Below are 14,118 nucleotides of genomic sequence, written 5' to 3'. Positions count from 1 at the left end.
TCTCCTGACAATTCTTGTATGGCAAATTCAATTTATGCATTTCTGAAATTTATGTGAAAAGAAGCAGAATTTCTTTTTTTTTGGTTTATTTGTTTGTTTGTTTTAGTTTTTGTTTGGTTTTTACATTGGAGATCAAAAGCTCACCTCTACAAAATTGCCTTATTGAGTTGGTGCCTGTTTTCCCCCTCAAGCTATTTAGGAAGAGCTAAATTTCTCCATACTCACATCTGTTTTTGAAACTTGCCCATCTAGAAACAAATTCAGAGATTTTTTTACTTTGAGTCTGAAATCCCCTTTTAACTCCAACTAGACCCAACGTCTCATTAACAGTCAGCAAGAAGTCTTTTCTTCTTCCTTGTGAACTGCTACACAAACAGAAACAATCAAACTCAATCAACAAAACATTTAACCAATGAAACAAAAGTTACTGAAATCAGATTGACCTACAGTATAGAACATGGGCTACCTTCCTCGGCCAAGAAAACTTGAAAATACAAATATTTCATATCTATGCATTTCTGAGCCATGCTCCAGCAAATCATTAATTCCTCTCACTTGTTTTCTGATTTCAATCAAATTATGCAAGTTAAACTGAAGTCCACTGGAGTTTAACAGGTAGATGCAAAGACAGAACATAGTTCAGCAAAACAGCTTTTAAAACCCTAAAGCATATACCAATCTCATTAACTCATTTAATCTTAAAACCTCTAGACTATTCTTTTAAGTTTTGTGGCTCCACATATGAATACATCCAAATAAAATATTTTCCTGACTTTCCTCTGACACAACAGGTTTCCAAGACTATAAAAGGATTTTTGCAGAAGCTGGTGGCAGCATAAAGAACAAAAATGTGTTTCTTTATATTCCCACCTAGGGAGAACCAATTTGTATGTGATGGCAATACCAGATTACACTTACATACCCCTAAGGGCAGAGACCTAAAATGAGAGATCTCCTATAGTATGCAGAGTAGATTAAAAAAAAAAAAAAAAGGGGGGGGGGGAGGGGGAATAATTGATCCACACAGCTGGAAGTGGAAATGTGAAGGTCATTTTCTCTTCAGAGACTGGCTAATCAGTCAGACTATCTGAACGAAAACCGCAGGCCTCACTCAGGAAGAGTGTTTCTACTAAAAAAAAAAAAGGAATCTACGCTTATACTTTCACAATGACTAGGAATGCAAATACTACCTTATGCATGACAAAGCTTACTGAAGTGTTGTATGTCACTCTTGCTGCTTTTGGAGCACCTTATTTCAATATTCACTGTCACCTATGGAAAACTGTACCGTTGTTAACATCACCCTGTGAAGCCGACTGCAAGTAGCAAAATAAGATCATTCCAACTGCTGGAGGACAAAAACCCAGTATACAAGTCTAATGCTACTGAATTAAAATATTAATTTGAATCTAAGCCTTAAAATCCAGTATAGTGATACAACTTCTCTTTCACAAAAATCTTTTTACTGAGAAATAAGGAACTTCCTTAGCGCCCACAATTTGTCTCATAATTTTTTCTCCACATAGGTCCCAATTCCACTTTGCCCTCTCATAGTAAGTAGTACTTATTATGGTGATTGCTTCTCTAAGTAAATGCTGTTCAACATGAACAAAAATAGAAGAATCTACCCTTACCTTTTCTTATCTTAGCTGCAATTGATCTGGTAAAATGAGGAACTGTTACAGAAAGAATAGTGTGACTTTTAACAATTTCCAAATTTTTCCTGGTTTTACCTCACTTGCTAAGAATTCCAGTCTTCCAAGCAGGAGCAAACAGCAGTTTATTTTTATAAGAATATCATATAGCAGCAAAAAGTTAATTTCTATATAGAAAACTTAATATGCTTTTCAACTAATGAGTGCTCAAGTGCATGACTTTTTCATCATGCTCCTTTTGTGAGGCAAAGCAGCAAAGGGTTAAATTCCTCTCCTTTATACCAGGAATAGCTACTGTGAATATGTACAAAATAATCCAAAAAGAATTCTTAACTCAGTGGTCCACTGTTAGATTATCAGCACTGTGCAGATCGCAATATTAGCAAAAATAATAAATGTTAATTGCTTTACCTTAAGCCAAAAGGGGAGGGGTTAAAAAAAAAAAAAAAAAAAAAAAAAGAACCATTCTGTAAAGCTGATTTATGATCTGTATCCTACACAGTCACGGAAAAAACTTCCAGTTGACATTCCACACTGCTTGTATAAATCTTTCCTACCAGACAAGTATGTTTGCTTTCAGAAACTACTTTAGTCTTGATTTTGATATGCACACATGTAGCTGAGAAAAAGAAAACAAGGGCAGCCCAAACAACACCCTAGTATTTTCCTTCAGATGCAAGAAGCAAGATGCACACTAAGTGTGCCCATCCCAAAGATCCCCACGAATTAAGAAAAAGTACTTTAAGGCCTTGTTCTACCAGATAACTTCTGGCATTAAGGAAGAAACTCAAAAACATAGAGCTGAGAACCATATTAGATTGACAAACACTAGTCAAATAATTTCTGGTGTAATTACCAGATGATGTTAAGCAGTGTGAGGCCCACTACAGGCATATGAAAGAACTTTTTGACTCCCAGTAGAGAAAAAGTTCCTCATTCAGCTTTACAAGAACCACCAGTTCAGGTGCCCACCTGCTCCACGTGTTCCACTCCTCGCATCACGCCTCTCATAAATGGGAGCTGAATGCTGACTGCAGGGGGGAGCAGGCATGCAAAGAGCCTTCGTGAAAACACTCCTACCCTGCACATCTCCTGGAAATCACAGAATCCAACCACCTAGTCTAGTGATTTAGGAACAAGTCTCTTCAATTAAATTTTCCACCCCTCGAGCTCAGCTAGGATTAACAATGCACTTAAACGCCCATGTAGGAATATCCATCTGGGAGCTGTACGAGTAGTAAAGTTTTACGTATCTTTCAGCTATATCATAAGTCTCAATGAAAAATCCAGAGTGAAAGAAAATGACACATCATGTTTGCAACCCCCCTTCAAGGTGAAAGAATTGATGACTTAAAAATTCTTGTAGGATGGTTTGGGATTTGCCTTCCCATTTGTGACAGATATAAATAGTCATCAAATACAGGATGCCTACTGTAAGTGATGTAACATTTTCTTTGAATCTCATAACTTCTTGTGAGAAAGTGGCAGTTCAGGCAAACTGTAAGAGACATTTTTAACTATCAAGGGTTACTGACTCTACATCCACATGCAATGGGCAAACACAAACTGAGAAATGAGGCCTAGAATTACAATTCCTTCAGAACATAACATTTTGCTCCAAGGTAGTTTGTTTCATAAATAAAGCTATTTCTGTTCCACTGGAGAGTTACATTGTGTGTTGTGAGGAAATGACTGGGAAACGTCAAGTGGCATGCCCAAGAAAAGGCAAGTATGAATGATCTTAAGTACAGTTCAAGCAGTAATTATGCCTGCCAAAGCAAAAATGTAAAATCATAACTTCAACCTTCTGCATGCCACCTGCTTAGCTGCCAAGCTGAGCTCAGTGGAGTAGCCTAGAGAGACCAGAAATTTATGTATACTGTCAAATAAATGACAAACCATCTTAATTCTTTTCTCTACCTATGCATGCTTTATTATGATAGAGAAGAGGGTAATTTTTAGAGCTGCAGAGGAAAATACTGAAAAAAAGATGTTTAATTGTTAAATTATACCTATCCTATCTATCTGCCCCCAGCTATAATTCTGTATGTATCTGACAGATATATGGGGCTTGTATCATTTTGAACTGATGGCAGCTGTGAATCTAAACCACACTGATTCATGCTAGCCCACAGTATCCTACCATTATGTGCTCAGTTCTCAACACACACTGAGATCTAGGAAGTGCCACGCAGAGATATGGATTTTGCAGTACAGGAGTTCTCTGTCCATGCATCCAAGATGGAAGCTGGTAGTTTAAAGAGGGTCTTGGCAGATTCAGCATATGGTAACAATTGCCTGTATTACTAATGACACATCAAGGTTATCTATTGTTGGTTTAGTATTCTGCTAATTTTCTACATCCTTATTTGTAATGCTGTGTAGAAAATGGACTAAAATGATTTTAAAAGTTGAATGAGTTTAAACCAGTATATACTATGCAAGCAGGCATTTATGGCAGCACAAGTAATTTTCTTAAGTCACCACATGATCTATGGCAATCTCTTTTTATAATTGCAAATGAGGAAAAGGGTAGAAATATATTTTTATATTGCTGTCTTTTGCAGATGAGGCAGTTGTTACTTCACTATCACAGTCACAGATATGGAATAGCTTGGGGCACTCTGAGTATCCTCCAGGGAGTTGCAGAAATAAACACTGCCTTCTCTTATTTATGCACTCAGCATTACACAAATGTAACAGATGAAAGGATTCAGCCCATGGTTCATTCAAAATGCCAATTGGCTTATAAGAAGCTAACAAACATGTTCTGCAAAATTAATAGCAACTATAAGCTTAAGAGGTCTCAAACTTTTCTGTTTGAGCCAACTTTATGATTATCTTCAATCACTGTAAAAAAAATGGCATACAAAGAAATTAAACTGATCGAGCTATATATTATTTATAGGACCAAAGGTCATAAAAATCCTTATCTTATTAATGTGGCTGACATCATTACAAAGGCCACAGTTATTACTCAGACAGCCATGCGGCTTTAGAGACTCTTCCATAATTTGTAAGAAAAACTGGAAGTTTATTTGCGAGCATTATTAGTATGTCCTCATCTACTGCCTTCTTACAGCCTTCCTTGGGTTCTCATGGCACAAAAATACTCCATAGTTAACCTGCTTAGCAGCAAGCGTGTGTCCTGCCTATTTAAATCAAAGCATGTATTTGGGAACAGCATAACTGTTGAGGACTCTGATATTGTAGTACTGAGAAATTCTGATACACTGCACTGTGACTGTTAGGATGATTTTCGAGATGCCACTGAAGTTTTCTAGGAACAAACATTTTGATACAACTTGTCACTATAGACCTATTAACCAATACTACAGGATGGCGATACCTGCAAGCACGAAGTGTGTAACTCACTTTTTTACAGAGTGGACTTTATCTCTTATCTACCAGAATATTAACTGTCAGAATGCAATGTTTGATAGAGCAGTTGAAAACTGCAATTAAGGCCATATCTATCTATGGTTTGATATCAAGGTAAAATTCGTGCTTAAGCAAGGGACCCACCTCTGGTTGACCTTTGTTCAAGGCTCACATCATATAACACAGGTATGGCTGCACAGGTATGAGTGCTGGCCTAGACAGATGTAGTCATGGAAGAGACTGAAAGCATTCTTTGCCTACAGCTGTAGAAAGCCAGCTTAACTTCACGTGTAAGAGTGGAACTGAATGCCGTATCTCCCCAGCTCCTGCTCCTGCAGCTGCCAGCCTGACGGTAAGAGAGAAGTCCAGCTCTCATTATAAGCTTCTGTGACAGGACTGCAGCACTTGTGTACAGCACACAAAGAAGTCTAGGGACTGGCTGTGACAGTACTATGACACTGCGCGTGAGCTGAAGTAGGCTCTTGCAAGAGTCGCTGACAAGTAGCTTGCATGCAGATTTTTGGTGAACCATGGCAAAGACGATTTGGAGTTCCAGTTTGTTGTGGTGAACATATTAATGGAAAGTGGGTATGTGAAATAAATAAATAAATAAAAAAAGACCTAAGGACTTAATTTATACTCATTCTGAGTAGTCATTTTCCGCTGAACCTAAATCACTGGCATCAGCTGGCAACTTTTTGGAACTATGGGCAAGAATTACATGGTTACAAATAAAGAAATCTGTAAACCCTGTAACCTTTTGAAACGAATAGCTGAACAACGCTATTTCTTTGAAGTAAGCAGAGGATTCTCTCCACTCCCTGAGAACAAGCAAGTAGTTTGAGGCAGATGGATCAACTGAAAGCCTCATGTCTCCCAAGCCAATCACCTCTGCCATGACTAAAAATAAGGATAAAGTATATAGAACTGAGAAAACACATATTAAAATCACGGTACAAAGAAACTTTTGAGATTCCAGATGTTTTGAATTTTCTGTGTATTTAAAAAGAAAAAAAAATTAAAACTTGAAATAGTTGTCAATGCTACACTACCAAACATGAAATTTATTGCAGAAGTTTTGCTGCTATATGTTTAAGACGTTACTTTGGACAAATGCCAAAAATAAAAGGTGGTCTGTGAAGACACCTGTTGAGAAAAAGAAATGCTGTAGAGTGGGAAACTTCTATAGGATCACCAAGTCAAATCCTCAGGGTAAGGTCAGGAATTGACATTGCTGCTCCTTGAGCTTAGACATTTATATTTTACTACAACTGTGAAAAAGAGAAGACCTGACCAGCTACTGGAAATACCACAGCTGTTGCAGAAATGTCTAATATTGCCACAGGCTGCGCTTAATCACAGATGAAAAATCCTCAATTTTTTCTCACTTATTCTGTTTTGATTATTCCAGTTATGTTCATTTTACAGCAACTGAGCTGCCATAGTATCTGAGGTTGAAAAACTTGCATTTGGGTAAGATTAATTTTACATACATACACAAACATGGCTTCTTACTACACGTTTGCCTACAGAGCCCCAATCTCTAACTGGAGACCCAAGAGAAAATTAAATATGAAGCACTGTCGATGACAAAGCATAACAGCAGAACAATAATGGATCTCTGCAGCACCATACAATGGCATGTCTGCTTTCTCAGGCTTCCATTATGCCACTCCTTCATTTTGCCCCTTCCCTTTCCCCCTGTAAGAAGAAAATCCCCAAGGAAACTAGCAACAAAGCCTTGTAAGAGCACCATTTACATGGTGGAGTCAATCTTGATGAAGTTATGCATCGTCAGAACTAAAGTTGTCTTTGCAGCCTTGCTTTGCACTCTGTGTGTAAGCATTATGACACTGTGATTATGTGATCATACACAGTTATGTTTCAAAACAGCTGCTTAATTCAGGTCATTGACTGGGCATGAATAGTCCTATTCCACAGTCATACTAGAGGAGTCTGGTGTCCATAGGATCAATTTGGAAAGCCCTGAAGCGGAAGACTGCAGGAAGAGAATATATGATCTGATAGTGAGGATAGTTACTGTTGGACTCTATGATCTTAAAGGTCTTTTCCAACCTAAACAATTCTATGATTTGATTCTATGATTCTATAAAATACCTTTTGCCATTTTATCACAACGGCAGTTTCCACATTCTTCCACACCAGGCCTATTTCTTCAGACTCAACCCCCTCACAGCCCTTCTCTGTTTTACCTGGAATTCTCTTCGCCTTCAGCAATACAGGAACAGAAAGAGGGGTGAAGGCAATCAGAGCCTTCTAACAGAAACCTTAAATTCTTTGCAGATGAGGATAACAGCTTGTTTTATGATATATTGGGACACGTTTTTATAGGTGCAAAAATCAGAAGTGTGATGATAAAGACATTTTCTAAAATAGAATAGAAGGAACTATAACAGGCTAAAGAATAATTGAAATTCTCTACCCATAGTCCTAAACTTTGCCAGTTTATTATCTTCTCCATTCAGAGGTAAGTCAGTCTTTTGAGAGTCAGGAAAATTTTAATTGAAATGACAGGTGAAATTTCAAAGATCTGTATTTCAGGTTTGAGCAAGTGATGATATTTTACAGTTGCAGGAGAACAATCTCCAATTTAGACATATCATCTTCTGCAAGAGAAGAATCTGTCTACATTTCTTGAAGATAAAACAAAGATGTTAGGAGAAATGGGATTTAATACAAGGCATAGTTACCTGGAGCAGCCATAACCCTCCACAGCTCCTAAAAGTTGCAAATGCATCAGGTGCTCTGCAGGCTGGCATCATTTGAAAGACGTAGGAGAAATTTCTCCAATCCCCACTTTTAAGAAGCAATTCTATATAGGCATCTTCATATTCTGACACTTTATTCTGAAGATAGTGCAGCTTTACCACCATATATGCAACAACTTCCAGAATGATTTACTTGGATGTTAAGCTCAATCTGTACCCCAGTTTGGGAAAGGGGTAGGAAAAATTTTCGCAGTCTGCGTCAGTTTTTCAATGGAAAACAGTAAACAATTTCTACCAATTCAATCAGCTTATAAGATTATTTTTCCCCTGCAGAACACTACATGGTTTGTGTATATGGCCTCTTCACTGCATTCACAAGTCGCTGGCGGTTTTTTAAGTATTTGTTTTTTGGTTGGTTGGGGTTTTTTTGTTTGGTTTGTTGTTTTTTTTGTTTCTTTTTTTTTTTTTTTTTTTTTCTGTTTGTGTTTGTTTTTTTTTTTTTTTATTGTTGGGTTTTCATTTCTTCCAAGTTCTAGTATTATTTCCGAAGTGACACTGTCATACAAAACCTCTGTAACAAATGCCTGTGTTCTCATTCGCTAACATTTGTGCACTTGTGTTCTCTTTTATTTAAGATGTTATAGCCTATTTCAATTTTAAAATCAAGTTGAAAGAGTTACAACTCTGAATTTAGTCACTGTCTGTTATTCAAAGCCTTTAAAAGGAGCTGTACCAGCATACACTTTTTATAGTATTCATGGTGCCTTAGATAATAACCAATTAATCATGGTCTTATAGAACTGTAATAACTGCAGTACTCATTAGCAGTAAGTCCAGCTTATTTTCTTGACTTCTGATATCGTATCTTCCTGGGAACACATATTTCTCACTGTAATTCCTTTTACTGGTATAATAATAATAATTATTATTTAAGAATATTATTATTGTTAATAATAACATTTGTTATAATTATTATATTATATATTATATACAACATATACTATACATTATGTTATATATAATATATAATATACTATATATAATAAATGTATTCATATATTTAATACTATATATTATATATATTTAATATATAAAATATAGTATTTATAATAATAATTTATCTATAGTAATATTCATACCACATCAAATTAAATATACATTTCATATTTAATTATTTATACTAATAATTTATATTTATATTACGTTTGTATTAATATCTAGTTAATATATAATTAATATATAATATATAGTAATACATGTAAAATATATACTATATAATGTATACGATATCTATTATATATTATTATATATGATGTAATAATACATATAATAAATAATTATATATTTTATACTTTTAATTATTATTAATATTAATTATTGTTATTATTTATTATTATTATTTCTTAAGGCACCTTTAAAATTAGAATGAACACTGGCAACGAAAACTCAAGTCTTGGAGAACACAGCCACCAGCTTTTGTGAGGTCGCAATGTTATAATTTGGCCTAAGGAGCAGAGAGCTTTTTAGGCTATATACAGCACATATTCCTCACTATCCTCACAGACTATCCTAGAAAATCCAATACAAATTAAAGCAATAAAGTTTCTACAGGAGTTGAATAGTACTCTAGAGAAATAACTTTAAACACTAATTGCCTTTTCATAGAGCTCTACAGGACCGTATAAGTACTTCTAAAGTGCAGTGCACTTGCCATTACATATTTCCCGTTCAGAGCAGGAGGATACAGCTGTAACTGAAAAGATCGAAGCAGCAAGCCAAATGATGACTTTCAAGAACCAAACCCAAATTCAATTCCCAATCATTTCCAAGCAGGAAGGCGGTGTCCAATCAGTGCTAAGCACTACTGAAGGCACACGTTTGCCTGTGCACGCACAGATGACTGCGTGCATTCACAGAAATATATTCAGACTAAAGTTTGCCCATAACAATGCCATTATTAGACCCCGCAATTTCAATAACATGGCTTCCAAGAACCTTTACCGTCTTCAGATCCAACAACAAATCTCTTCAAGAAAGCAGCTGGACCAGGACAAAGAACAGGGCCTTCAGACTCTAAAGAAAATTGTATTTTCGAACTGTTTCCTGAACCCTTCATAATATGCGTGAGTCCACCACTAATACATTCACTCATTTTCTCAACTTATACTTTAGGCTAAGAAGTTAAATCTACGAGGCTTTTGCATTTTGCACAATATAAACTTTACCTTGTGCATTAAGCTCATTAACTGGAATGAGGAACACCAAAGTTATTTAATTTACACAGAATCCATGACCTAAGAGCCTAAGGGCTGGTTTGTTGTCAGTGTGAGTTTTGTTTTAAATCCCAATCTTTGTATAGAGAGCTCACAGCTGGATGATGACCAAAAAAGGGGGGGTTTATCAAGCTTTTCACTCCATCTTCTCCTCCATACACTTGTACACTCATCTACACAGATTAAGCACTTTAATTGAAATTGGAATGTGTACTCTGAAACCTCATAACGGTTCCACAGTATATCCAAGCAGGTTTCTTGATACTGATAATCGATTCTTCACCAGCTGAGTTTCAACTACATGTAGTAGTAAAGATAGACACTGGATGATGTTTCAGTGGTAACATTTCTCAGAAAACACTGCAACTACAGAAGATGCCCAGAGAAAAGCACTGGAATGGGCTGCATAAAAGAAGTGTTACATTTAGTGACTTTGTTCTTAATACACAAGTGACAGTAAGCATATACTGCTTTCCTTGAGTGGGACAATGCAGTCAGCTTGCCTGACTACTTGAAAGAAATATATTATTAATAGATTTTGGAAAGATGCATTATTTCATATATTATTTTTTCCAAGCAATAAATCCTAAAGATATGAATGAAACTGACAGAAAAAATGAATTACATCCATTATCAGAAAATTACTCTGTTATAGACAATGCAGCCAACTGCTAGGACCTCTGTAACAGCATTTTACTTTGCTCAAAGGGCACTGAATGAAGCAATCAAGAGAATCAGGACAGAATTAAAAGAAAGGGCTTAGAGGTTTCATATGACAACTGTACAACTTTCTAATATGGAAAACTGAGATGCAGTATCTTGCTAAAGATTTTTTTCTTTTTTGATTAGAGTAAAAAAATAACTTTGTATGCAAGAATGCAGAAAATCAACACAACATATGTACGACATCAATCAGTGGACTGCATTTATGCATTGTAAACACTCAGGTCCTTTTCAGAAACTTCTCAAATATTTGTTTTGTTTTAAAGGAAAGTCCTACATTTTCTAGGCATCTGAGAAACAGAAAAAAGTTCTTGTTGACAATAATAAAGGAAAACAAAATACAACAACATGATTTTAGAGTAATATATGCTATCATAAATATATGATGAGTTACCGGATAGCCATTTCGCCCTGGTAGACCCTGGTTGAATGAGATGAAATGGTATGACACACATTAACAACACAGTCATGACATATGACATAACAAACATGCAAAGTACATTACTGGCAAATTGCATATTGATTAATTTTTAATAGATGATGATATTACAAACCAATAAATATGAAATAGTTACTACACAGTGAAGAAATTAGGCTTTGGCAATGGAAATTATATGCTTTAACTTAAATAAATCCTCTAATTAAAAGGCTACTGACTACTTCTGATGTTCACTGAAATTCCTTTTCATATGGAGAGAATTATCCATGTAGACTGAAGGGCAATACATGGTTAAAAGAACAAAAGCTTTAGTGCTTAGGCAGTAAAGTTTTAGATATACAGGCTATCATTAGAACATAGGTGCCAAAGAAGAAATTTGAGAATGCTATAACAGATCATAAAAAAAAAATAGAAAGCCCCAGCCTTTGACTGTGACACTCAGTAGTCATGTACAAGGAAAATAAACAGAGCACTGCAGTAGCCTTTGAAAATACAACATACACCTAATTCCATGCAGTGCTGCGTAGGATACACAAGTATTTGTTATTGCAAATGAAAATTATTACCACAGTCTCCCAGGTGAAAACAATATCTAAGTTCACAACTGTTGCCCCTAGCCAGACTGTGTCTATGAAAATAAGTGAATAAGGAACAGAAACTACATTTTTAAATGCCTTGTAGCAACTTAAACCCTTGCTGCCTGTCAGCAAGGTGAAGTCTTTTGAGTATGAAACTTGGAATTCTAAGTCAGATACTTCTTAAAATTATTTAGTTTTGGGAGCTATTTCAAGTTTGTGTTAATATTGCCACAATTCAGACTTTTTTTTTTTTTTAATAGATCTATACTAAAACAGTGAGGAGATGAAGCCAAAGACATCCATAATGAGGCACACAGTGAACTCTTGCCATATTGTCTTACTAAAGGAAAATCACTTGTATCGTGATTTTTGGTTGCTATTTGCGTTTCATGGGAAAACTGAAAAAGAAGTCGGGGAAGCCAGTGTTCCTTTCAAATAAACAGGACTGTTATGTATTAAGCCTGACTTTTCATTGATGGCTTGTTAAATCAATTTCTCACTATGAACTGCTGAGCACATGGTCAAAATTCTTCAATGATAAGTAGTATCACTGCTCAGTATACAGTTTACAGTAAAATCTATAGGTCACAGCAGAAATCTTACATATTAATTCCCTATTCTCAAACATGCATGTAGCATAGAATAGACAGATAATCTGGTCCTGTAAATACTGTGGAAACAGTATATCTATTAAAGAAAAAAAATAGAAATCAGCAAACACTGTAAAGGAAATACTGTTTTAATGGTCACAATTTTACATCATATGGTGCACATGGATGGCATGACAAATACGAACGTTTGAGACGTGTGTTTAGTCCTGCTCTTCAAGTCAGACTTTTGACCAACCCTGGGACTATACAACATAGCAAACAAAAAACCCAACTGAAAACCAAGACAACCATAAAACCTCAGGAGATAGAAACTGTTTTCTTATAAACAGGATTAGCACAAGACTCAACCAGCTTACTAGACTGAACAGTATTATTTAATATTCATTTTACACAAGCATGCACTGGCTTCAGTAGCAATTACACTTCAATGAGCTGGACAGCCTGAGTACCTCCAAAGAACAAGGAGCCTGTACTCCAAGACTTTGCAATAACTGTGAAGGAAGTTATTACCCAGCTAAAGGCAGAGGGACGAAGTCTGGATATAAGATAGCATACTCACACATTTTTATATTGCAGTAAAATATCTGTTATCGAGTCATAAGCAAAATGAACATAACATACTTACGTGGAATTGTAATCCAAACTGCTATTTGGAGTGTAAATTTCAGTTTAAATTATTCAGCTCCAAGATAATTAGTGACTGCTTACACTGTTTAAGTATAAATATCAAAATTCCCTCTTGATGACACATGATCATTTTATCATGGTGATAATTTAACAGGATCTAACAGATTTCTCCCTGATTCTGGAAGAACAAGCAATGTATCACTGTACTTACAGGAGGTCCTGTGAGGGCAGGGGAGAGGGAAAAAGGGTAAAAAAAGAGAAAAAAAAAAAAGAATATGTAAGCTTGTGAAGTTATTAAAGGAAGACACATACGTACAAAGCCAAGCACAAGGCCTCAGGATTGTAAGTGAGCAACACTGCTAATAGACTGAACACATTTTCCCATTCAAGTGCTTTTTAGCTTTGGTTGGGCTTTGCAACTTGTAAACGTGACTAATGCCTAAATGCATGCGCTTACCTTACCAATTCTTCCATTACAGTCATGCAATCTTATGCAAGCTGCTTCTCCATCCATTTCCATGCAATTTCATGCCAATCCAAAAATACCAGCCACGGACTACTATTCATTTTGTCAGACTCCACATAAAGCATAAGTAACCACAGCACCAATTGCAGTTAGCCACGCAGTTGGCACTTGATCACAGCTTGCCTGCAAAATTGCACAAAGTACCCTTGGCATTTAACCTTGGCATCTCGTCAAGACATACGTGTACCAGCATCTTCCAGCCTTCCAGCTTTGCCTATGAGGGGAAGTTTCAGTGGCCACCTGACAGTGCTGAACTTTCTTTTCATCACCTTCCTTTCTCAAGGCACACATATAAAATGCTCCCCCTTAAAATGTCACACTTCATGAAGTGATATTTGCACATTTTTTCAATTATTTAGACTCAAAGACTTTTGTATAGCAGTTCTTGGAAACATTATCAAAGGGTCACAAATCAAATCTACTATTTCAGTCTTATTAAGTTGAGCAGCTGCAGCTCCCAAATCAATGGCATTTCATTAAGCTTTTATGCCTCTCTAATTTCTGAATAAAGTGAAGTGCAAAAGGAGCATAAAACAGCAGCAGCTGTATTTCAAGATTGCTTTTAATATTGACAGC

At 36.0% G+C, this 14,118-nt stretch overlaps 1 protein-coding gene across 5 annotated transcripts in view; it reads right to left on the bottom strand.

Moving 5' to 3' along the window:
• Positions 1 to 14,118, bottom strand: part of COL25A1 (collagen type XXV alpha 1 chain) — a 321,970-nt gene that overhangs the window by 146,126 nt on the left and 161,726 nt on the right. For all 5 annotated transcript variants that reach the window (XM_042796993.1, XM_042796997.1, XM_042796996.1 and 2 more), the window contains exon 4: positions 13,228 to 13,235. In XM_042796993.1, the coding sequence (XP_042652927.1) occupies positions 13,228 to 13,235 (8 nt within the window). The remainder of the gene's footprint in view (positions 1 to 13,227; positions 13,236 to 14,118) is intronic.

Source organism: Tyto alba, unplaced genomic scaffold (assembly GCF_018691265.1).
Source record: "Tyto alba isolate M040663 unplaced genomic scaffold, T.alba_DEE_v4.0 Super-Scaffold_23, whole genome shotgun sequence".
Classification (NCBI taxonomy): Eukaryota; Metazoa; Chordata; class Aves; order Strigiformes; family Tytonidae; genus Tyto; species Tyto alba.
The sequence above is the reverse complement of the archived record's forward strand: the minus strand, read 5'-3'. Positions and strand labels throughout refer to the sequence as shown.